The 24,741-nt window shown below is 40.1% G+C and overlaps 1 protein-coding gene across 6 annotated transcripts in view; it reads left to right on the top strand.

Annotated features, from left to right (window-relative positions):
- ZNF143 (zinc finger protein 143) overlaps positions 1-24,741 on the top strand; it is a 61,663-nt gene that overhangs the window by 7,113 nt on the left and 29,809 nt on the right. The window contains exons 1-7 of one of the 6 annotated variants that reach the window (XM_082683093.1): positions 4,645-4,720; positions 9,644-9,762; positions 9,967-10,059; positions 11,111-11,194; positions 11,736-11,819; positions 13,438-13,634; positions 14,401-14,475. In XM_082683093.1, the coding sequence (XP_082539219.1) occupies positions 9,651-9,762; positions 9,967-10,059; positions 11,111-11,194; positions 11,736-11,819; positions 13,438-13,634; positions 14,401-14,475 (645 nt within the window). In that variant the 5' untranslated portion in view covers positions 4,645-4,720; positions 9,644-9,650. Of the gene's footprint in view, positions 1-4,644; positions 4,721-6,221; positions 6,386-8,962; positions 9,107-9,643; positions 9,763-9,966; positions 10,060-11,110; positions 11,195-11,735; positions 11,820-13,437; positions 13,635-14,400; positions 14,476-24,741 lie in introns of those variants that run through there. The other 5 variants (XM_082683092.1, XM_082683094.1, XM_082683090.1 and 2 more) reach the window with 5 other exon arrangements.

The raw sequence follows: 24,741 nt of genomic DNA on the forward strand, positions 1-24,741 counted from the left end.
TGCCACCACACATTGTGTTTTAATGATCTGTTTTCTTTTTTTTTTAAGATCTTATTTTTATTATTTATTTGAGAGAGGGAGAGCATGGCCAAGGTGAGGGACGGAGGGAGAAACCGACTCCCTGCTGAGTGAGGAGCCTGACACAGACTGAGATCCTGACCTGAGCTGTGACCTGAGCCAAAGGCAGACTTTAGCAAACCTTAACTGACTGAGCCATCTAGGTACCCCTAATGATCTGTTTTTACTTGTGTCCCACCATGGAATAAGTTTCTTAAAGGCAAAGACTTCTTTTTTACCTCTCTAAAAGCTTGTGTGTGCACACACACATATTAATACATATACATGTGTGTATACACATATTCACATGTATGTATATACACATACATGTATATATTATGTATACATATACTACTCAAAATATCAGTCCTAGATATTTATCTAACAAACATATTTTTTTCCAATAGTTGATCATGGTAAATTTAAAGACCTAAAAGAATAATAGGAGATGAAGTTTGAAAAATAAATAGGAACCAGATTGGAAAGTAGCCTGAATGTCAGACCAAGGAATTGGACTTACACCTCTAAATGGTACAACTATGAGCGATCATAGGGGAAAATGTTCAAATCTGGAGAATCCTATCTCATCATTCATTTGCAAGGATCTTAAGTCCTTGCTCTACTTTAGAGTAACCTGAACTTGGGGCACTGGGTGGCTCAGTTAAGTGTCTGCCTTCAGCTCATGTCATAATCCCAGGATCCTGGGATCAAGCCCCACTTCTGGCTCCCCGCTCAGCAGGAAGTCTGTCTGCTTCTCCCTCTCCCTTTTCCCCTCTCCTTGCTCCTTCTCTCACTCTCTAAAATAAATAAATAAAATCTAAAAACAAAACAAAACCCTTTAAAAAAAATAAAGAACCCTAACTAGAATGCATCATACTAGTGATTTTTGTAAAAAAGTTGATGTTGAGGGGCGCCTGGGTGGCTCAGTGGGTTAAGCCGCTGCCTTCGGCTCAGGTCATGATCTCAGGGTCCTAGGATCGAGTCCCACATCGGGCTCTCTGCTCAGCAGGGAGCCTGCTTCCTCCTCTCTCTCTCTGCCTGCCTCTCTTCCTACCTGTGATCTCTCTCTGTCAAATAAATAAATAAATAAAATCTAAAAAAAAAAGTTGATGTTGAATAGATCCACACATCCAATTCTCAGAGAAAGGGCCTCGACCTGTCAAAAATTGATGAATATGTCCAAATATTTAAAATACTTAAATTATGTATCATTTTCATGCTTCCCTTTAGTCTTTTTGAGTAATCATCCATCTGTTCTTAGAGCTTCTAGTATAATAGCCAGGGCCAGTAAAGATGTGGTAAAATGAGCATAGTAATTATGTTACTGGTGACAGTGCAGTCAGTGTACCACTTTTATTTTTTTTTTACTTTTTTTCTTTAAAGATTTTATTTATTTATTTGACAGAGAGAGATCACAAGTAGGCAGAGAGGCAAGTGGGGCGGTTGGCGGAGGGAGCAGGCTCCCTGCTGAACAGAGAGCCAGATGTGGGGCTCCATCCCAGGACCCTGAGATCATGACCTGAGCCTAAGGCAGAGGCTTTAACCCATTGAGACACCCAGATGCCCCCAGTGTACCACTTTTTTTAAAGTAATAGAAAAATAAAAATAAAATAATGGTAGCAAATTGTAATAGTCATAAAAATGCTCAGATTTTTTGATCCAATAATCTTAAACTTGGGAATTTAAGGATGTAATCTACTTCATACCCCTAGCCCAAAAAAAAACTAGTTTTTATTTATAAACATGTCAATTAAAAGAGTGCTTTTTATGAGAAAATGACATGTGCCTGGCATGTAATAAGAAAAATGCTAAATGTCTTGAGAGGGAAATTAGTTTGTTAAATGTGAATTAAAAGCAATCATTGTGAAGATTATCTGGCAACTTGGAACACTTTATAGAAATGAAAACTGAATACAAAACATTATATATACTATAATGACAATGCTGTGAAAATTTATGTATGCATACAATAGCAAGAGTTAGAGTAGAAAACCAGGAAAAAGGAAGATTTGATTTGTTTAAGCTATTGGAAATGATTCTTTTTTTTTTTTTTAAGATTTTATTTATTTATTTGACAGAGAGAGATCACAAGTAGGCAGAGAGGCAGGCAGAGAGAGAGAGAGAGGAGGAAGCAGGCTCCCTGCTGAGCAGAAAGCCGGATACGGGACACGATCCCAGGACCCTGAGATCATGACCCGAGCCCAAAGCAGCGGCTTAACCCACTGAGCTACCCAGGCACCCTGGAAATGATTCTTTTTAACTTTCACATTTATATTACAGTGTTATATGCGATGAAAATTTTAATGGTGTACGAAAACAAGATAAGACAGTTGGCAGTGTTATTAACTGGAAGGATGAGATTGGAGCAAAGAGTGGTAAAGGTGTTACTGCAGTAGTTAATGTGTGAGAAGGTGGAAAACAAAGGTTTTGAAGTATAAAAAGTCATGAAGTTGGCAGTTGCTCTGTTGTGAATTTAAGACTGGGTTTAGGGGCCCCTGGGTGGCTCAGTCAGTGAGGAACTGACTCTTGATTTCAGCTCACATCATGTTCTCAGGGTCATGATCTCAGGGCCTTGAGATCCAGCCCCATGTTGGGCTCCATGCTCAGCACAGAGCCTTTTGGTCCCTCTCCCTCCCCCTGGTTGTGTGCATACACTCTGTCTGTCTGTCTCTCTGTAAAACAAATAAAATCTTAAAAAAAAAAAAAAAGCAATCCCTTCTTCCAAAATCTACTTAGATTTCTATTTTTTTAACATAAGGTTGTGGTGATGGTTGCTGTTTTGCTTTAAACTACTTTTAAACAAGAGATTGAAATATGTACATAATTATTTTGTGAGAACTAATTGTAGTTTCCTTATGTTCGCTTTTTTCTTTTTTTTTTTTAAAGACTTTTATTTTTGAGGCTACCTGGGTGGCTCAGTCATTAAGCATCTGCTTTAGGCTCAGGTCATGATCACAGGGTTCTGAGATTGACACCCCCCCCCCCCCCCACAGCCACTGGTCTCCCTGCTCAGCGGGAGGCCTGCTTCTCCCTCTCCCTATTCCCCACGCTTGTGTTCTTGCTCTGTCAGATAAATAAATAAAATCTTTTTTTAATTCTTTTTGAAAAAGATTTTATTTATTTATTAAAGAGAGAGAGTACAAGCAGGGGGAGCTGCAGGCAAGGGGAGAAGCAGCCTCCCTGAGCAAGGAGTCAGATGTGGGACTCTGATCCCAGGACCCTGGAATCATGACCCCAGCTGAAGGCAGATGCCTGACCACTTAAGCACCCAGGTACTGCCACGCTCAGTCTTTTACAACTGGTGATTCAACCTGAAACATTAACTGTATGAAAGTCATATATGGTGAAGATTTTTTTTTTTAACCTACAGAATGCATATAGTAAAAATTATACTTTTTTTTTTTTACAATTTTACTTATTTATTCAACAGAGATCACAAGTAGGCAGAGAGGCAGGCAGAGAGAGAGAAGAGGAAGCAGCTCTCCATTGAGCAGAGAGCCCGATGCGCGGCTGGATCCCAGGACCCTGGGATCATGACCTGAGCCAAAGGCAGAGGCTTTAACCCACTGAACCATCCAGGCGCCCCCCAAAATTATACTGTTCTTTAATGCTGATCTGTTTAACTGAAGCATACTATGAGAATTTTAAAAACCTGGTTATCCTCTGAACTAATCTTGTGTAAATTATGATTGTCTTTTTGTTTCTTTTGGTTATTCAGTATACTGGGTGCATAAACCTGCTATTGGCATATATTACCTTGATTTGAAATTTTCAATTTAAGTAGTCTAATTCTCATTGAGTGAGTAAAGTTGGAGGGTTGCACTTAAAAATGCATTTATAGGGGCGCCTGGGTGGCTCAGTGGGTTAAGCCGCTGCCTTTGGCTCAGGTCATGATCTCAGGGTCCTGGGATCGAGTCCCGCATCGGGCTCTCTGCTCAGCAGGGAGCCTGCTTCCTCCTCTCTCTCTGCCTGCCTCTCTGCCTACTTGTGATCTCTTTCTGTCAAATAAATAAATAAAATCTTTAAAAAAAAAAAATGCATTTATAGGGCACCTGGGTGGCTCAGTCTGTTAAGAGTCTGCTTTTGGCTTCAGTCGTGATTGCAGGCTTTCTAGATCCAGACCCCTGTCAGGCTCTCGGTTCAGTGGGAGTCAGCTTCTTCTTCTGCCTCTCCTCTGGTTTGTGCTCTCTCCATCTCTGTCTAATTAAATAGTCTTTTTAAAAAATACATTTATGGGGGTGCCTGGGTGGCTTAGTCGTTAAGTGTCTGCCTTAAGGGTCTGCTCAGGTAATGATCTTAGGATTCTGGGATTGTGCCCTGTGTAGGGCTCCCTGCTCATCGAGAAGCCTGCTTCTCTCTCTCCCATTTCCCCTGCTTGGGTTCACTCTCTTGCTGTGTCTCTGTCTGACAAATAAATAAATAAAATCTTTTTTAAAAAATGCATTTATAATAAAATGCTACTTTTAGCTGTTTCTTATATTTGGGTTCGAGATAATATTTAGTTTGAAAAAAGGACCCTAACTGCTAATAAAGATTTTAAATCTTCCATAATATGCACTGAATTTGAAAATGGTGTCCATTTCCCAGACTGAATTGGTGGTTTGGAAAATGAAGTATACCAAGAGTAGAAGTATCAAAACTAAAAATCTGAAGATTCTTTAAGGTGAGCATCTTTTATTTTATCCCTTATTGAAACTGTATTCCTTGAGGCTGAATAGGAGGACAACCCACAGAATGGGAGAAAATATTTGCAAATCCTCCATCTGATAAAGTATTAATATCTAGAATATATAAAGAACTCTTACAATTCCATGATAAAAAGACAACCCATTTTAAAAATTAGAGAAAGCAGCGGCACCTGGTTGGCTCAATCGGTAGAGTGTGCACTCTTCATCTTGAGGTCTTGCATTCAAGCTCCACATTGGGCTTGGAGCCTACTTAAAATTTAAAAAAAAAAAAATTTAAAAACTTAAAAAACAGGCAAAAATAGACATAGGATCTGAGTAGCTATTTCTCCAGAGAAGATATACCAAAGGTGAGTAAGCATATGAAAATATGGTCAACATTATTAGCCATAAGGGAAATGTAAATCAAAGCCACAATGAAATACAACTTCATACACACAAGAATGGCTATAATCAAAGACTGATAAAACTGTTAGCTAAGATGAGAAATTGAGAAATTGGAAGCTGATACATTGCTAGTGGGAATGTAATATGGTGCAACTGCTTTGGAAAAGTTTGACAGTTCCTCAAAATTTAAGCATAGAGTTACCATATGACCCAGCAATTACTTACGTACATATCCCCAAGAGATGTGAAACCTATGTCCACACAAAAACTTGTACACCAGTGTTTGTAGCATTATTCATGATGGCCAAACTGTGTAAAATGGCCCAAATATCTAGATACAAACAATTCAAATGATTGGATAAATAAAATGTCCATTCACACAATGGACCATTATTCAGCAATAAAAGAATGAAATACTGATCTATGCTACAACATGGACGAACCTAGAAGACATTTTAAGTGAAAGAAGCCAGTCACAAAAGATCCCATACTGTAGAATTCCATTCATGTGAAATATCCAGAAGAAGATCTATAGAGATAGAAAGTAGCTTAGTGATTGATTGCCTAGAGCTTTAGGGGGTAGGGTGGGAATGAGGTTTTCTTTTTGAAAGTAATAAAAATATTCTGAATATAGGTTGTGGTGTTTGCACAACTTTGAATATATTAAAGCCATTGAATTGTATACCTTAAATGGGTAAATATTGTGGAATGTGGATTATACATCAGTAAAGTCATTTTTATTTTGTTTTTTATTTTATTTTTTTAAACTCAGAGCTCCATCCCAGGACACTTAACTGAGCCACCTAATTCTTTTTAAAAAAATTATGGTAAAAAAGCAGAACATAAAATTTACATTTTAACCATTTTTAAGTACAATACAGTAGTGTTTATACACAGGGTTGTGCTACAGACCTCTAGAAAGTTTTCATCTTGCAAAAATGCGTCTCTGGGGAGGAACAAGTCCCTTTTTCCCCATCCCCTAGTCTCTGGCAACCACCATTCTACTTTCTAAGAGTTTGACTACGTTCGATAACTCATATTAGTGGAATCATGCAGTATTTGTCTTTTTTTTTTTTAAGATTTTATTAATTAGAGAATACAAGAGAGCACAAGCAGGGGGAAGGGCAGAAGAAGAGGTAGAAGCAGACTCCCTGTTGAGCAGGGAGCCTGATGTGGGGCTCCAACCCAGGATCCTGGGATCATGACCTGAGCTGAGGGCAGATGCTTAACCGACTGAGCCACCCAGGCGCCCAATGGTATGTCTGTTTTTCTTAGGCTGACCTGCATTATTATCTTCCAGAAAGGCAGGGAGTTTGTTTATTATATACTGTGTCTTCTTGGAGTTTCCTGTGGTGCTTCAGGATAGCCTCTTCTGTGTCTGACTTTGGCTCACGATTCATTATCAAAGCACATGAAATTGACTACATTTCATAAGGTGGCCCTTTCTAAGATGTTATATATATCTCACATGTTCATTTCCACACATCCCAAAAATGTCAGTGACAGAAATCATCAAGAAGACATGATGGGGGGCGCCTGGGTGGCTCAGTGGGTTAAGCCGCTGCCTTCGGCTCAGGTCATGATCTCAGGGTCCTGGGATCGAGTCCCGCATCAGGCTCTCTGCTCAGCAGGGAGCCTGCTTCCCTCTCTCTCTCTCTGCCTGCCTCTCCGACTACTTGTGATTTCTCTCTGTCAAATAAATAAATAAAATATTTTTAAAAAAAAAAAAAAGAAGACATGATGGATAAGGTATGAGCAACAGCAGAATGTTGGGTCTATGGCCCATTTTTGCCTTTTCTTCACTGTCCTATTTCCCCCCATGTGATCGTTTTCTAACAAAGTCCTTTGTATCCTCGTCTTTTCTTTAAAAAAAAAAATGCACTGTATACCTGCCATCACTTATTATCTCTGGTAATTGTGCCATTTGAACTCCTCTAAGCCCTTTCTCCCATCACTCCTTCATGTATTTGCCACCAGTTTGTGTCCAGGAAACAGTTGTCTTTTCTTCCTTAAGCTAATATAGCTTTTCTTCCCCCATTAGGTTGAAACTGTAGGTGCTGAAGCCTTCCTAAAGAAATTTAACAGGGCACCTGAGTGGCTCAGTTGGTTAAGTGACTGCCTTTGGCCCAGGTCATGATCCTGCAGTCCTGGGATGGAGTCCCATCCGTGCTCAGCAGGGAGTCTGCTTCTCCCTCTGACCTCTCTCCTCTCATGCTCTCTCTCCCAAATAAATAAATAAAATCTTAAAAAAAAAAAAAAAAGGAAATTTAACAGTTGACCAGCTTTCAGGCAAGGGAGAACTTTTATTTATTGCAGATGTGTTAGTTACCTATTGATGATATATATTGTAGTTATTTGGAGATTGTAGGTAATTGAATGAAAATAACAAATCTTAGACATTTCTTAATATCATGACCCAAATTATCTTGTAATTTGCCTTTTAAAAATTTCATCTCCTAGAATACTCCAGAAATCACAATGCTTACTTACTACATCTTTATAGGTGTTTCCCTTCCATTTCCTTATCTTAATTTATTTGCATTACAGAGTGAGAGAATTTCTTCGAAAATTAACCTCTCCCAATCCTACTTTCATCAGGCATCTTCACTGCAGAATACTAGTATTACTCTGAGACTTCTCTGTTAGCCCTTAGAGGCAGCAAGGAAGTGTTGAGGTTTCATACTGCTCCGTGAACAGTTATGGGTGTGAATCTTTCAGGACTCCCTGAAAAGTCAGTCCTTGATTGACTTTTATCACAGTGGTGATTCTTTTCTATGAGCATAAATTACCAGTTCTGGCTTTAATCCAGAGGGTTTCTAAAACAAAATCTTCAAGTAATCATAAATATAATTGTAAATTATTACTTTCTGAACATTGTTGTTTTAAATATTGGCACTAAAATCAGATCTTTAGAACTGGAAAGTCCTCAGAAGATCCTCTGGACCAATTCCTTGGCACAAGGCAGCTAAGTTATACCATCTACTGTTTGAAGCAACTCACGGCCCAAGGAGATAATAATGGGACCTGAGAGTAGGAAAAGAGAAGGAAGAGGTTGTGATGGTGACTGGTAAAAGAGCCATTCATCCATTTTAGCACCTATTGTATGTCTGTTATGTGTGAGTCAGCGGTAAGCAAGCAGATAAAAATCCCAGTGTGTTCTCATGAGGGAAAAATAGATAAGAAAGGAACTAAATAGGGGTACCTGGGTGGCTCAGTCAGTTAAACATTGACTCTTTTTTTTTTTTTTTAATTTATTTATTTGTCAGAGAGAGAGGGAGAGAGAGCGAGCACAGGCAGACAGAATGGCAGGCAGAGGCAGAGGGAGAAGCAGGCTCCCCACCAAGCAAGGAGCCCGATGTGGGACTCGATCCCAGGACGCTGGGATCATGACCTGAGCCGAAGGCAGCTGCCTAACCAACTGAGCCACCCAGGCGTCCCAAACATTGACTCTTGATTTTGGCTCGGGTTATGATCTTAGAGTCATGAGATTGAGCCCCATATTGGCCTCTGCACTGGGTGTGGAGCTAGATTCTCTCTCCTCTTCTCCCTCTGCCTCTCTTCACCCCCACCCCTTCTCCCTCTAAAACAAACAAACAAAAAGAAACAAGCTAAATATATGTCATATGTCAAATATTAAGTGCTATGTAGAAATATAAAGGAAGGAAGAGGGCTAGGGTATATCATGGTTGGGAGGGCAGCTTGAAATGAAGTGAACAAGGAAGCTCTCATTGGGGTGACAACAGTAAACAAAGACTTGAAGAAAATGAGGGAATAACAGTGAAGAGACTGTAAAGCACGTTTCGGGCAGAAGGAACATGAAATGTAAAGGTTGCGAGGCAACATCACCCTGTATGTTTGAGCAAAAGGCAGGACACCAGTGTGGCTGAAATGAAATGAATGAGATGGAAAGCAGTAGGAAGTGAGGGGCAAGATCATCGGGCTCATCGGCCAGGGTGAAGACTTTTGGCTTTACTCTGGTAAGTTATCAGAAGGTTTTGAGCAGCAGAGGGACATGATCTAACTTTTCCCTTCTAAAGGGCACAGTGACTGTTGTGTTAGTAAGAGACCGTGGGGAGGTCACAGGGCCAGCAGGGAGACCTGTTAGGATGCTGTATTGTGGCAGTTATGTGGGCAAAAGGTGGCAGTGGCTTGAATTAGGGCAGTGATGACGAAGTGAGAAGTGGCCAGAAGCAGGGCAGCTTTCTGCAGATTGAGGCAACAGGATTGTGGGAATAAGTGGGAATCTTATGTTAAACCCAAAGTTGTGAAAACTAGACATAGGACAAAACCGATAGGCCAGAGTTGTCAGTGTGCTCAATAGTTTACTGATGGATTATGAAAGCATGCTTTGGACTGTGGATGGATACTCTTACCCTGCATATTAAGTGAAATTTCAGCTTATTTCAAACACTGTTTATTTCTGTAGCACATTTCTGTGGTTCCTAAATATTCTTTGTCGTTTTTGTTTTATTTGCATTGTTCTTTGTTCTCAAGTGCTTGTATTTTTCCTCAAGGTAGAAAATGTTGTTAGCCCAAATAAATCGAGATTCTCAGGGAATGACAGAGTTTCCTGGAGGAGGAATGGAGGCTCAACACGTTACCCTGTGCCTGACAGAGGCAGTAACGGTGGCAGGTGAGCAGTTTCATTTGACGGGATCATGGGATTCTCCTGCTGTGGACACTGGGTACAGTAGGGCAGGGAAATATTTTTTGTAAATGCTAGAAGAAATCCCATTTGAGTCTAAAGCAATCTGCCTTATGCCTGATTTTCATTTAAAAAATTTAGCACGTAGTTTTGACAGTTATCTAAAGAAAATAACTTTTTTTTAAATAATAGATGGTGACAATTTAGAGAATATGGAAGGTGTAAGCTTGCAAGCTGTAACACTTGCAGATGGTTCCACCGCTTATATACAACATAATTCTAAAGGTATGTGCCACATACACAGCCCATTGATTAATACCGGCAATTTGTAACCTCAGAGTTGGAGTGCCTAGCAACTACCCGCCCCCCTTCCCGGCCCATCATTACGCCTCTGTATTGCATGTGGTAATTTTCAGTAGTTTCAGGTTCACTTAAGTGTGTTTTGATAATTTGGGGACAACCTTTGAGACATTTAGAATATACTCTGGGGTGTCAAAATTAATGGGGGGTTGTCCCCAACCACTTTCTAGTAAGACCCCTCTTGCTTTTTTACTTCCGAGTTATCATGTAAGGTCTTTACAAAATATACATGGAAGTATAAACGTTTGGTTTTGCTTTTATAACATTATCTGTAAATCAGCGTTTACTTTTGCAAAGAAATAGCTCAGTGCTCCCAACTCCTTGTTTTTTTTTTTTTTTTTTTAAAGGTTTTATTTATTTATTTGACAGAGAGAGATCACAAGTAGGCAGAGAGGCAGGCAGAGAGGGGGAAGCAGGCTCCCTGCTGAGCAGAGAGCCCGATGCGGGACTCGATCCCAGGACCCTGAGATCACGACCTGAGCCGAAGGCAGCGGCTTAACCCACTGAGCCACCCAGGCGCCCCCAACTCCTTGTTTTTATGGGAACCTACTGAATGCATGTATACATAGTTGAGGGACGAATAGCACCTAGGAGTGAGTAGGACATCTGGCCGCAGATACACTGATGAATCTGTCAGTCTTCTCAGTTTCAGCTTCCCTGCAGTCAGGGTCACTGTTCTAAGTGGCTCTGAAAGGTAAAGAGATTCAGCTCCCATAGCTTGCCGTGATGAGCCACTCTTCCTCTTGAACTTAATTAACTGAAAATTGGAGGGGAGGAAGAATGGCTGAGGGAGGATTTTCTGCTTTCTGTAGGATCACTGGATGTGTTTTTGAATTGCCTCAGAACATTGAGGGAAGAATCAAGATGAACATGATCTTAAGTAGTGTATGTTTTTATAGTTGATACCATTTTGAAATTGTATAAAGTTTAAAATGTTTGCTTGGGCTAATTTATTGGCTTAAATCTTTTGCTCCAGATGGAAAACTCATAGATGGCCAGGTCATTCAGCTGGAAGATGGTTCTGCTGCCTACGTTCAACATGTACCCATACCTAAAAGTAGTAAGTATTTGATACTTACGCTCCTGATTCTCATCCTTGGGTATTTGCTGCCTCCAGGTGTAAACTTGGAGTGTAAACTCTTACTGGTGTAAACTTGGTTCAGGTCTCTAGTCCTTCTTTTGAAAGGGGAGATCAGTAGGTGGCAAAGAGAGGATCTAAAGACCATTTGGACTTCATTGAGACTTTGTCTTAAAAATCACAGAAAAGAAATTACTGGACTGTACTCTGGAGATAAATGGACAGTAGTCCTACGTGAATATTTCTATCACTTGAGCTCACTCCCGCATGTCTCTCATTTTCTTTTATCTCCCTCTTTTTTCAACTCTCCTTACTTACTAGTAGATATTCCTAAAACAAGTATTCTGCTATTTTTTTTTACTAACACTTACTTACAGTAGCTTTACTGAAAATACTGTAGTGTTCAAGGACTCCTAAAGCACGTGTAGGTTTTTATAATGTGTTTAATGGTTTATTGACTCTTATCGCCGAGTTATCCGATCGTTAGGAAACGTGGGATCTAAATGTAATTATTGTTCTTGAGCAGGGGACAGTTTGCGTTTAGAGGATGGTCAAGCAGTGCAACTAGAAGATGGAACGACAGCGTTTATTCACCATACCTCCAAAGGTAAACTAACTTTGGAAATAGGAATAAGGGAGGAGTGCAAGAAAAGTAAGACTTGTCTGTATTTGCTGAAATGCTGTCACGTAAAAGATTTGTACTTGTTTTCCGAAATACAAGATGGTGGATTTGGGCACATTCTAAGGAAAAACTTCGTGACCATTTGAGCTGCCCAGTAACAGGTTGGAAGGGCAAACCCCTGGTCTCTGAAAGACTTCAAGTAGAGGCTACTATTTGAATATAAAATTAAACATTTGAAATTTAAATTATTGATTTTTTCCCTCCTAAATATATATTTTTTAAGATTTTATTTATTTGAAAGAGAGAGTATGAGCTGCGGGGGAGAGGGAGAAGCAGGCTTTAGGCTGAGCAGGGAGCCCAATGTGGGGCTTAATCCAGGGCTCCGAAGTCATGACCCGAGCCAAAGGCAGACGCTCAACTGACTGAGCCATCCGGGCACTCCTCGAATATAACTATTTTTTTTAAAGATTTTATTTATTTATTTGACAGAGAGAGATCACAAGTAAGCAGAGAGGCAGGCAGAGAGAGAGGAGGAAGCAGGCTTCCTGCTGAGCAGAGAGCTCGATGTAGGGCTCGATCCCAGGACCCTAGGATCATGACCTGAGCATGAGGCTTTAACCCACTGAGCCACCCAGGCACCCCATTGAATATAATTTTTAAGCAAGATCCTTTGCTATTATGTTGGTCTTTAAGATGAAATAAAAATTTTAAGTTTATTTGAAGCCAATGTGGCAAAAATGTTAACGCTTTTTAACTTCGTGTAGGGAGGCCCAGGGGTTTGAGGTGGAATGCATAGTAGTGAGCATAGCTCTGAAGCCAGACTGTCTGGGTTCAAATCTGGGCCTGCTGTCTTTTAGCTGTGTGGCCTTGTTCAAATTATTTAACCTATGCTTCAGTTTCATCCTCGGTAAAATGAGTGTTACAGTAAGTATCCACATCATAGGGTAGTTTTGAGGACAAAATGTGCAAACATATGTAAAGCATACTATTTGTCACCTAGTAAAGGCTTGAAAAATGTGAGCTATTATTACCTTATAGAATATATTATAGAATGACATTACATGTTTTAGAAAGACTTTAGTTGTGAAATCAAAGGGGGAAATTTTTTTAAATTTGGAATACTTAAATTTGTAAGTAATTTAATTAAAGTTAAGAAGATGTAAACCCTGAATTTTTTTCTTTGGCAGGGGAACTTAATCACAGATTCATTGTGATTGTCTAGATTTATGATTTTACAAAGCTCTATATATCTGAACATGCTTATTTAGAAGGGGGAAAAAAAAGCCCATGGACTTTGGAGTCATCCTGGCATGAGTTTAGATCCTGGTTCCTCCACATACTGATTTTGACTGTTAAATGTTAGTTTTTTCTATTTTCTGGTTTCTAAGGAAAGTGACTTTCCTTCCCCCAGAACTCAGTTTCCCTTTTCCTGAATGAGGGTGGTACATACACCTACCTCACAGAATTGTTGTGAGGAATTGAAGGAGAGCACACATGTGAAACACATGGACCTACTCAGCCAAAGTTCCTTCCCTTCTTCCTTTAAATCTGTAACTCTGTCAGACTACCTATAATTTCATGCCCTTCTCTTCCTCTCCCCCAGACAGTTATGACCAGAGCGCCTTACAGGCAGTGCAGCTGGAAGACGGCACCACTGCGTACATCCACCATGCGGTGCAGGTCCCGCAATCTGACACCATCTTGGCAATTCAGGCTGATGGGACGGTGGCAGGTCTGCACACTGGAGATGCCACGATTGACCCCGATACCATCAGTGCTCTGGAACAGTATGCAGCAAAGGTACAGCATTTTACACTGTCAAGAACGTCCCAGATATAGCTTCTTTACTTTTCATTAAAATAAAACAAAAAAAAGTCTACTTTATCGAAGAAGAAACTAGCAATTCAAAGTCAAAATCAGACAGCCTTAAGGAGATCAGCATTTATCTTAAAAGAAGTAAAGTGTAGGAAAAAATAGTTAAGTACAGATAACAAGAATGGAATAAGAGCTTATAGAAAAGAAATGGGGACTGATAAGTCACAGAAAGATATATTCAAGGATGAGTGCCGTAAAATAAATAATAAAGTATAGATGGAACAGTTTATGAATTAAGAAGCAGAAATTAGAGATTGGAAAAAGTGAAGGAAAGTCTCAGTGAAGTTTTACATAAAAAATACTGGGTTTTTTCCTTGCATGGAACATGTATCTTTCATACAATTTAAAAGGTTTCTTTTCCCCACTTTTTATAGTAGAAAATTTCAAACACACACAAAAATAAATGATAATGAATCCCTGTGTACTTATCACCCAAAGAAATGGCAAAGGGTGAAACTTTTTTTTTAAAATATTTTATTTATTTATTTGACAGACAGAGATCACAATTAGGCAGAGCAGCAGGCAGAGAGAGTGGGGGAAGCAGGCTCCCCACTGAGCAGAGAGCCTGATGTGGGGCTCAATCCCAGGACCCTGGGATCATGACCCGAGCCGAAGGCAGAGGTTTAACCCACTGAGCCACCCAGGCGCCCCAAAAGGTGAAACTTTTTAAAGCTTTATTTTATTCTTCTAGGTGTCCATTGATGGCAGTGAAAGTGTAACAGGTACTGGGATGATTGGAGAAAATGAACAAGAGAAAAAAATGCAGGTATGTAGAGCTACTTTTTTACAGAAGAATTTCTTTCCCTTAGCATTTGAAGGCCCTTCTGTGAGTGAAAGCAAGAGTAGAGAACTTATTACTTCTATAGGAAGATCTTACCAGGGAAAGAGTGTACATATTAGGCAGTAGCTTTCTCGAACTACCTCCGGTCTCAGGATTTATTATGGATCCACAGTGGCACTAAAGAAATAGAAGTATCCGAGAAATCCCAATGAAGTTTATGTTCTGGAATCCAAGGCAGTTTTGGAGGCTGGCATGGCAGGTTATGGATCCTTCCTCTGGGGCCCCACAATTACTGTGTGGGCACCCTTACAGGGAGCACCCTCCCTGCTTTGCTCGTTGTGTCTTTTTGTTTCTTTTGCTTCCACCTGGTTCCCCATACACTTTCCTTTTCAACTTCCATAGAGAAGGTCCAGCCTTGCTAATCATCCTTGTTCCTACTGGGCAAAGCCATTTATGCTTTTTGTACCAGACTGCTTCCTGGGCTACACATGGCCACGGGTTGGCTATCCTTAATTCAGATGCTCACCCTGGGTCCAGTCATTGGGCATCCATTACCCAAACAACAGCCCACAGCAGCAGTGTCTCTAAAAGTTTTATACTAAGTGCAAAGTAGTCACAGATGCATTCTGGGAGATATACAAGTCAAAAATCCCAAACTGGCATAATTCAGGATTCTGCTTTGAATTACCTCTTTGTGTGGGGAGTTTGGTAGGTGTTTGGGAGTTATATAATCCTTGTAAAATATTCTTGCTTTAATGCTGCACCTTATTTTTTCAGCAGCTACCTCTAATAGTTTGCCAATTGTTCCCTCGTGGCAGTTGTTCACATTCTTTGACAGTTTTGTAATACTTAACTCCTGTTCTAAAGTGATTCCTTCCAGGCCACAATTTTAACTTGAACGTTAGTATCACCACTTACCACAGAGTGATACTATTAGATGTTACAGAGAAGATTTTACGTTTATAATAATAGTAAATGATTAAATGACAGGAATCACTGAAATTGCTGGTAGAAATGTGATACTTATTTTATTTTATTTTATTTATTTATTTGTGAGAGAGAGACAGGACGAGAGAGGGAACACAAGCTGGGTGAGTGGGAGAGGGAGAAGCAGGCTTCCCGGAGAGCAGGGAGACCAACGTGGGGCTCGATCCCAGGACCCCAGGATCATGACCCGAGCCAAAGGCAGTGGCTTAACCAACTGAGCCACCCAAGCACCCCCAGAAATGTAATACTTCTGAACATTGGTGAAGAGCCAGCATTTCTGTTTCTTTTCTCAAGTGGTATCACGAAGGGGTGGTAGTATGAACAGTAGTTAGCAATTCACCAAGCCCATCAGCTTTGATACTGTGTGATTGTTGGTGAAATTTTCAAGTCTTTGAAGTCATAAAATGAGAAATATTTTTTGTACTGCAGTATGTCAAATCCACCGAGTCAAGTTCTACTAAAAGGCAAATGAGGTATGAATATATTCAAGAGAGGTAGATCAGTGCCTTGGAGTCTGTCCCTTATTAGTAACTAACAATTAAGTTTTTAAATAATGAAATATTTTTATTTATTTATTTATTTTTAAAGATTTTATTTATTTATTTGTCAGAAGGAGAGCAAGCGAGCGAGCACAAGCAGACGGAGTGGCAGGCAGAGGGAGAAGCAGGCTCCCTGCCGAGCAAGGAGCCCGATGTGGGACGTGATCCCAGGATGCTGGGATCATGACCTGAGTCGAAGGCAGCTGCTTAACCAACTGAGCCACCCAGGCGTCTCCAATAATGGAATATTTTTAAAGAGACAGTTGTAGCTACACGTGTAATAAACTAACATAGAATGGGTCTTAAAAAATCGAGTGAATTTACCACTGGACTGTATAACATTATACTGTTACCATAAAAGTCTCTCATAAAAGTCTATTACAGGGGCGCTTGGGTGGTTCAGTCAGTTAAGCATCTGCCTTCAGCTTGGGTCATGATCCCAGGGTTCTGGGATGGAGCCCCACATCAGGCTCCCTGCTCAGAGGGAAGTCTGCTTCTCCCTCTGCCTCTCACCCTGCTCATGCTCTCTCTCACTCACTCACTCTCTCTTTTGCTGTCAGATAAAGTCTTTTTTTTTTTTAAAGTTCTATTATCATTAATAATTATTTCTGAATCCAGAAACATAACTAGAAATTCAGTACTGCTAAAGGAAAATGTTGTAAAAAGCCCTATTACTGCAGACATATAACCATTTGGTGTTGGTGCCAGTAGACAAGGAAACAGAAGGAATTTGAATAGGATTTATTTTTTGTAGCTGTAGCTTTTTCTCCTTTGCCTTTTGTGCCTTCCCTTTACAGGTATCTGATATGGTAGCCACATGGTGGCTGTTGAGCACTTGAAATGTGGCCACTCAGAATTAAGATGTGCTGTGAGTGTAAAATACATATAAGATTTTGAAAACTTATTATGAGAAAAAGAATGTAAAATATCTCAGTAATTTCTCATATTGATTATATGTTGAAATAATATTTTAGACATTGAGTTAAATAAAAAAATTACTAAAGTTAGTTTCACCTGTTTCTTTTTACATTTTAAATGTGGTTACTAATTCATCATTAGTAGAACATATTTTTTTAGAATTAGAGTCCAGGCCCAGTGTGGAGCCCCAACACTAGGCCTAAATTCACAATCCTGAGATCAAGACCTGAGCTGAGATCGAAAGTCGGAGCTTAACCAACTTAGCTGTGCCAGTGCCCCTAGAACATTTTTAACTATATACATGGCTTGCACCCGTGACTTCTATTTTTCTTCATTAATGCTGGACCAGAAGTTCATGAATCCTCCATCCTTTCATACAATTTAGTACCATAGTTGACGTTGAGCGTCCAGTACATAGTATTAAAAGGTCAAATATCGCAAAAGAACCACTGCAAATAAGCAGCACCTCCTCTTGGTACTCCTACTTCTGCCAGAATGCTTAAGAACTTTTAACTCCATGCCTGGCTGAACTTTAAATAAAGAGATCTGTAGCTAATACAGTAGATTTTTTTCTAAGTAGTCTTGTTTCACAGCTGTAGATTTTTTCTTTTCATTCTGATGCTTACAGTTTAGAACTCTTTCTTTCATCTATGACATAAATATACTAATTGTGCTGCTGAGTTGCTCTTGCATGAAACCAGATTTCATAAGACAAGAAATACCTAGAGGATCTAAAGCAGCTGTGCTCATGGGGTTGGGCAGAACTTCCCCCCTCCCCCCCACCACCAGAAGACAGTTAGCAATGTCTGGAGACAATTTTGGTTGTCACAGTTGGGGGAATATTACTGGCATGTAGTGGGTAAATGTCCTGCAAGGCATGGGACAGCCCCCACAACAAAGAATTATCCTGTTCAAAATATCAGTAGTGCCGAATTTTTGAAAACCATGGTCTAAAGTACTCGATTTAAGAATGCCCAAGTGTTCATTTGTGGGAACTATAAGGCTAATGGGGTAGGTATTTGGGGGAGACTCTGACTGCTATCATTGCCCTCATGCTGTACCACCCTTAGTTAAGTAGAAAACAGCATGGTATTAAAGTAGCACAACTGTGTAATAAAAAGTCCATGTAGTTTCTATTCTGCCATATAATAGCTGTGTGACTGAACAAATCATTTGACTTCTCTGGATCTGAGTTTTCTCATCTGGTAAATGAGAATAACTTGCCTTACCCATCTCATGAGGTTATGAAAACCAAATGAAATTTTCATTTGGTTGACATTTTAGGTAACACATGAGAACATTATTTTTAACTATGTAAGTATTATATGACATTGTTCATGCTTTACAACATGAATACTAAGAATACTAGAATACTAAGGCTTTTTTTCATGGTAGCCATTAGTTTATTTTAACTTCATTTGAAACTAATTCTAAGTATTGGAGATCAAAGTGTTTTGGCTTGGTACTTTTAATCAGATAGATATTAATCAGATAGATATTTAATCAGATCATATCTGATTTAATCAGACATTACTTTTAATCTAATAGAAAGTACAGAAAGCCAATGAAGCCAGCTCAGGAAAAAAGAGATCTTGTAAGCCTACAGCAGAGCTTATAAGAAGCCAAGAGCATGAACTGATGGATAGCCAGACTTCACAGGAGCCAGAATTGCAAAGAAGTCAGGACTGGAGGTTGATCTCACTCCTTTTTCTTCCTCCTCCCCTCTTCCATGGCATTTCTGCTTTCTATGCAGACAGGTGTCCTGTTTTCATTGTATTTGCATATGGCTCATCACAGCCATTCTTTTTTAGGTTTACCACCTACAACTAACTCAACATTTTCCTTTATTTCTCAGGTCATATTCCAGGGAAGGAAAGTTGGACTTAGCTTGATTTTTAAGTTGAGCCGTGTAAGGCATAGGTTACTGGTCAGCCTTATATATACCATCTGTTCTGATTATCAGGCTCTGTGGGTGGTGTGGCAGATCTCCCAGAACATGGGTTGGGTGATTCCCCCCAAACCTGCCTGTATATATAGGCAGTTTTAGTGTAGATCCTATTCTATGCATATATTCTGTACTTTTATCTAGCTATGTGATCTTGAGTAAACAAACCTTGCTTTCCTAAGCCTTTTCTTTTCATCTCTAAAAGGAAGGTATTTGATCAGTGGTTATGAATCAGGGGCAAACATGAGATTGAGTTACAGAACTTTTAAAAATAACCCCTGACTGGGTCATGTGGCTCTGTCGGTTAAGACTCCGTCTCTTGGTTTTGGCTCAGGTTATGATCTGAGGGTCATGGGATTGAGCCCCGAGTTGGGCTCCCCACTCAGTGGGGAGTCTGCTTCCCCTCCCTCTGCCCCAACCCCCCACTCACACTTTCCCTCTTTTGTTAAAATAAATAAATAAATCTTAACAAACAAAGAAACAAAAAACCCCATGACTAAAATCATTTTCCAGAGATTTGATCAGTAGGTCTGAGATAGAACCCAGGATTTTTTCAAAAAATACGTTTAGTAGGTTTTTTTTTTTAAATTATTTCAAAGAAGTACATTGGCAAAAACCAAAATGACCAATTACCTTACTGTGTAGGTAGCTACTGCATACTTTTTTTTTTTTTTTAAAGATCAGCGTGTTTACTTTTAGAAAATCCATTTGTTGTCTTATCTTCCATTTCTCTCATCAGTGTTTTATAATTTTCAGAGTACAGGTCTTCATCTTCTTGGTTAAGTTTATTCCTAGGTATGCTATTCTTCTTGGTACAATGGGAATGTACTGGTTTTCTTTTCTTTCTTTCTTTTTTTTTTTTTTTTAAGATTTTATTTATTTATTTGACAGAGAGAGATCACAAGTAGGCAGAGAGGCAGGCAGAGAGAGAGGAGGAAACAGGCTCCCTGCTGAGCAGAGAGCCCGATGTGGGACTCGATCCCAGGACCCTGAGATCATGACCTGAGCCGAAGGCAGCGGCTTAACCCACTGAGCCACCCAGGCGCCTGTACCGGTTTTCTTAACTTCTCTTTTTGCTGTTTTATTATTAGAGTATAGAAATACAACTGATTTCTGTGTTTTAATTTTATATCCTGCTACTTTACTGAATTAATTTATTCTAATAGTTTTTTTGGTGGAATCTTCAGGGTTTTCTATATATAGTATCATGTCATCTACAAGTAGTAACAGTTGAACTTCTTTCTTCCTAATATAGATGCCTTTTATTTCTTTGCTTGTCTGACTGCTGTGGCTGGACCACTTTCTTATACCATATACAAAAATAAACTCAAAATGGATTAAAGCCCTAAATGTGAGGGGCGCCTGGGTGGCTCAGTGGGTTAAGCCTCTGCCTTTGGCTCAGGTCATGATCTCAGAGTCCTGGGATCCAGCCCTGCATCAGGCTCTCTCTGCTCAGCAGGGAGCCTGCTTCCCTCTCTATCTCTGTCTGCCTCTCTGCCTACTTGTGATCTCTTTCCCTCTCTCTGTCAAATAAATAAATAAAATCTTAAAAAAAAAAAAAACCTAAATGTGAGACCTGAAACCATAAAACTCTTTTTTTTTTTTTTAAAGATTTTATTTATTTATTTGACAGAGAGAGATCACAAGTAGGCAGAGAGGCAGGCAGAGAGAGAGGGGGAAGCAGGCTCTCCACTGAGCAGAGAGCCCGATGCGGGACTCGATCCCAGGACCCCGAGATCATGACCTGAGCCGAAGGCAGCGGCTTAATCCACTGAGCCACCCAGGCACCCCGAAACCATAAAACTCTTAAAGAAGAACAAAGGCAGTAATTTTTCTTGACATTGGCTATGGCAACATTTTTTGCAGCCAGATCTCCTAAGGCAAGGGAAGCAAAAGCAAAAATTAAGTATTGGGACTATGTTAATATAAAAAGCTTTTGCACAGTAAAGGAAACCATCAATAAAACAAAACAGCCTACTGAATGGGAGAAGATATTTGCAAATGATATATTCAATAAGGGGTTATTATCCAAGTTATATATTAAAAAAAACTTAAACAGTTTGGGCGCCTGGGTGGCTCAGTGGGTTAAGCCGCTGCCTTCAGCTCAGGTTATGATCTCAGCGTCCTGGGATCGAGTCCTGCATCAGGCTCTCTGCTCAGTGGGGAACCTGCTTCCCTTTTCTCCCTCTGCCTGCGTCTTGGCTTACTTGTGATCTCTGTCAAATAAATAAATAAAATCTTTAAAAAAGAGAGAGAGAAAAAAAACTTAAACAATTCAACACCAAAAAAACAAATAATTGGATTAAAATGGGCAGAGGACCTGAAAATACTAATTCAAAAAGATATATGCACTCCTATTTTTATTACAGCATTACATACAATAGTGAAGATATGGAAGCAGCCCAAGTGTATATTGACTGATGAATAAAAGAAATTATGGTATATATAAAATGGAATATTTTGCAGCATAAAATGAAAAAAATGAGATCTTGCATTTGTGACAACTTAGATGGACCTAGAGGGTATGCCAGATGAAATAAGTAGGAGAAAGACAAATACCATATGGTCTCATTTATGTGTGGAATCTAAAAAAACAAGACAAATAAATTAAGAAAAAAGCAGAATCAGACCTCTAAATTCAGAGAATAAAACGATAGCTGCCAGAAGAGAAGGAGTGTGGGGGGGATGGGCAAAATGGGTGAAGGGGAGAGGGAGATACAGGCTTCCAACCATGGAATGACTACATTGAGGGAATAAAAAGCGCAGCACAGGGAAACTAGTCAGTGTTGCATGATGACAGGCAGTAGCTATATTGTTGTAAGGGTGGCATGTCACATAGAGACATTGAACCACTATGCTCTATACCCATAGCTAATACATCATTGTGTGTCAACTATACTCAAGTAAAAAAAATTAGATTAAAAAAAAACCTTATCTCATTGTACCCTTAAAAAAAATCCAAATGGGGAGCACCTAGGTGGCTTAGTCAGTTGGGCGTCTGCCTTCCGCTCAGGTCATGATCCCAAGGTCCAAGGATTGAGCCCCTTGTCGGGCTCCCTGCTCGGCGGAGAGCCTGCTTCTCCCTCTCCCACTTCCCCTGCTTATGTTCCCTCTCTCACTGTATCTCTCTAAGTCAAAAAAAAAAAAAAAAAATCCAAGTGGTACAGAGAGATAAAAATAAAAAGTGAAGGACCGCTACCCAATAATAACCATAGTTAGAATGGCTATGAAGGATTTTTGTTTGTTTCTTTAAGTAGGCTCTACACCCAGTGTGGGACTCAAACTCATGACCCTGAGATCAAGACTCACATGCTCTACCGACTGAGTCAGCCAGGCACACCTTTGTTTTCTTAAATCTTCCTGGCAGTTCTTATGTGTCCCCTGTTCCCTAAAGGTCCCTCTGTTGCCACACTTCTTCTTCGATTAATTCCTCTCTTGAAAGAGAACATACTTTTGAAAATTCTTCAGGTTGCTTGAATTTTATCCTTTCCCAAGCGTATAAATTATTGACATCCTAATAAATACAGATTTACATAAGTCAGATAACAAAAGTCCTATTTTCCGTGTGTATCAGACCTTTACAGTAAATGGAATTTCAAGCACTGAGCTAGGCAGTAAAAGCACCAGTTTTCCACAGCCCTGTCAGCTCAGTCACTGCAGCCACAGAAGCTCTGCCATTCAGTTACCTCTGAGCTGCTGCAGCCTGAAGCCCGGTGGCTCACTAGCGTGAACTCTGGAGCTCATCTGCTTCAAGTCCTACTTCCCAGCCTTTGACCTTGGGCAAGTGACATTACTTAACTACCCTGAGCCTCGTTTTTCTTATTTGTAAATCACAGGAAATAGTTAATTCATTGGATAGTCACGGAGGACCAGCAAGGCAGCACACAGGCAAAGCACCCCCCACCACGCAGCACAGAAGTGCAACCCCTCAGGGAAGGGCAGTGAACCTCTTTAGTATTGAAGTCACTTTGGAATTCAGTCTTGGGCTCCGCCCTTTATTTACCAGTGGGATTTGCACATCCTCAGAACCCAGGAATGTTAAAGCTAGAAAGGAATTAGCATTATCTTCTCCTACCTATCAGAGTTTGAAAACCACCATTTTTCGGTGGGGGCTGGTCCTAGGGTTTCTTTGCCGTCCCTCCAGGACTAGCAGAGCTTTGAGCCACCCACACCTGCCTGGGCCAGCAGAGGCAGGAATGCTTTTATCTGTTTTACGCAGCAGAATGCTATGTAAGATCTCATCTAGCAAAGGAATTTAACTCCTTAAAGAAAGTTTAAAAAAGAAAAAAAATCACTGATTTAGGACAGTGTGTTCTTTATACAGACAAGCAAGCCCTACTGACTTGGAGAAGGTCACACAGTGAATTTATGGCAGAGCTGAGGTTCTCTCTTAATTCCCAGAACATACATTAAGCAAGGTAGTAATGAAGTCATTTTCTGTAGATGGTTCTAGAGGCTGATTAGCATTTCACTGGTATTAGCTTCTCTATTGCCCTTGAGACATTTCCCTTACAATAATACATCAGGCTTTTCTTTCGACAAAGACTATGTCTATCCTATACTGAAATAACCAATACAGCCCTGCCTCTTCATTTAGCTTTTGAAATTTGGACTCTGTCCACTTTCATCCTTAAAATATCTGCAGAATCATCTATTGCTTTCTATTCCTTGGTCATTGTCCTAGGCTGGATTTCACCACTTCTTCCCTGCATATTCATGATTACCCAGACTTTAGTTTCCTTGCGTCTTTTGTCTTTCACTGTTGCATGCCATTACCAGAGTTCTCTTTATAAAACACAGAACTGATCTCAGTCAGTCCCTTACTTTAAAAATGTTGGGGCCCCAGAAGAGCATGTGACTCTTGATCTTGGAGTTGTGAGTTCAAGCCCCATATTGGGTGTAGGACTTGGTTAAATAAATAAATAAACTTAAAAAAAAAAAGTTAATACCTGCCTTTGCATTCATTATCTAAGTTTACTCTTCAGAATGGCTTCTGGGGACACCTGGGTGGCTCAGTCTGTTGGGTGTCTGCCTTTGGCTCAAGCCATGATCCCACAGTCCTGTGATCAAGTCACACATTGGGCTTCTTGATCAGCAGGGAGCCTGCTTCTCCCTCTGCCTGCCGCACTCCCTGCTTGTGCTCTCCCTCTCTGACAAAATGAATAAATAAAATCTTAAAAAAAAAAAGAAGAAGAAGAAGAATGGCTTCTAAAGCTCTTCCCAAATGTGATCTTCAGCTTCCCCTTCTTTTTCATGTTACTCAACTGCCATATAGACCTAATCCTCTCATACTAAGTTTCTATTTCTTCCAGGCACACTTCCATATTTTCTGTCATACTCTACTTCTGTCTGGACTGCTTGCCTCACTTCTCATTTTCAGCCTTTAAATTTCACTGTGAAACAAGGCACCCTAACCTACAGCTCTGTCACCCCAGGGACCAAAGAGTAGAAAGTTGTTCTTCCATTTTTATGGTATCTTAATTTCTAAAATAGGTGGTCATCTTTAAAAACTTCTGAAATCAGGAAAATTGTTTGAAGTCTTGTGGTGTTGAGTCCCAGAAAAATCTCCTGAATATAAGTATAGACTAGGATCAGATGCACTGTACTGTCTCCTGCAGGTGACGGTAACAGCAACATAAACCCCTCGTTTTTCAGTGCTTTGAAAGGCTCTTGAAGTTGAAAATGCTCTTTACGTTGTTTTTAGAACATATATTCCTTGAGCCTGTCATGGAATACTTGCATACAATGGTGATGCTTCCTGGGTAGAATTCTCTAGAACGGGAATAGATCTGTGAGCTCTAGCTCTGCCCCCTCGTGGAGCTCATCTTTTGACTTCTTCCCTAGCTGCTGACTTTAGCTCTG

The sequence above is a fragment of the Mustela nivalis genome, assembly GCF_964662115.1.
Source record: "Mustela nivalis genome assembly, chromosome: 9".
Taxonomy (NCBI): Eukaryota; Metazoa; Chordata; class Mammalia; order Carnivora; family Mustelidae; genus Mustela; species Mustela nivalis.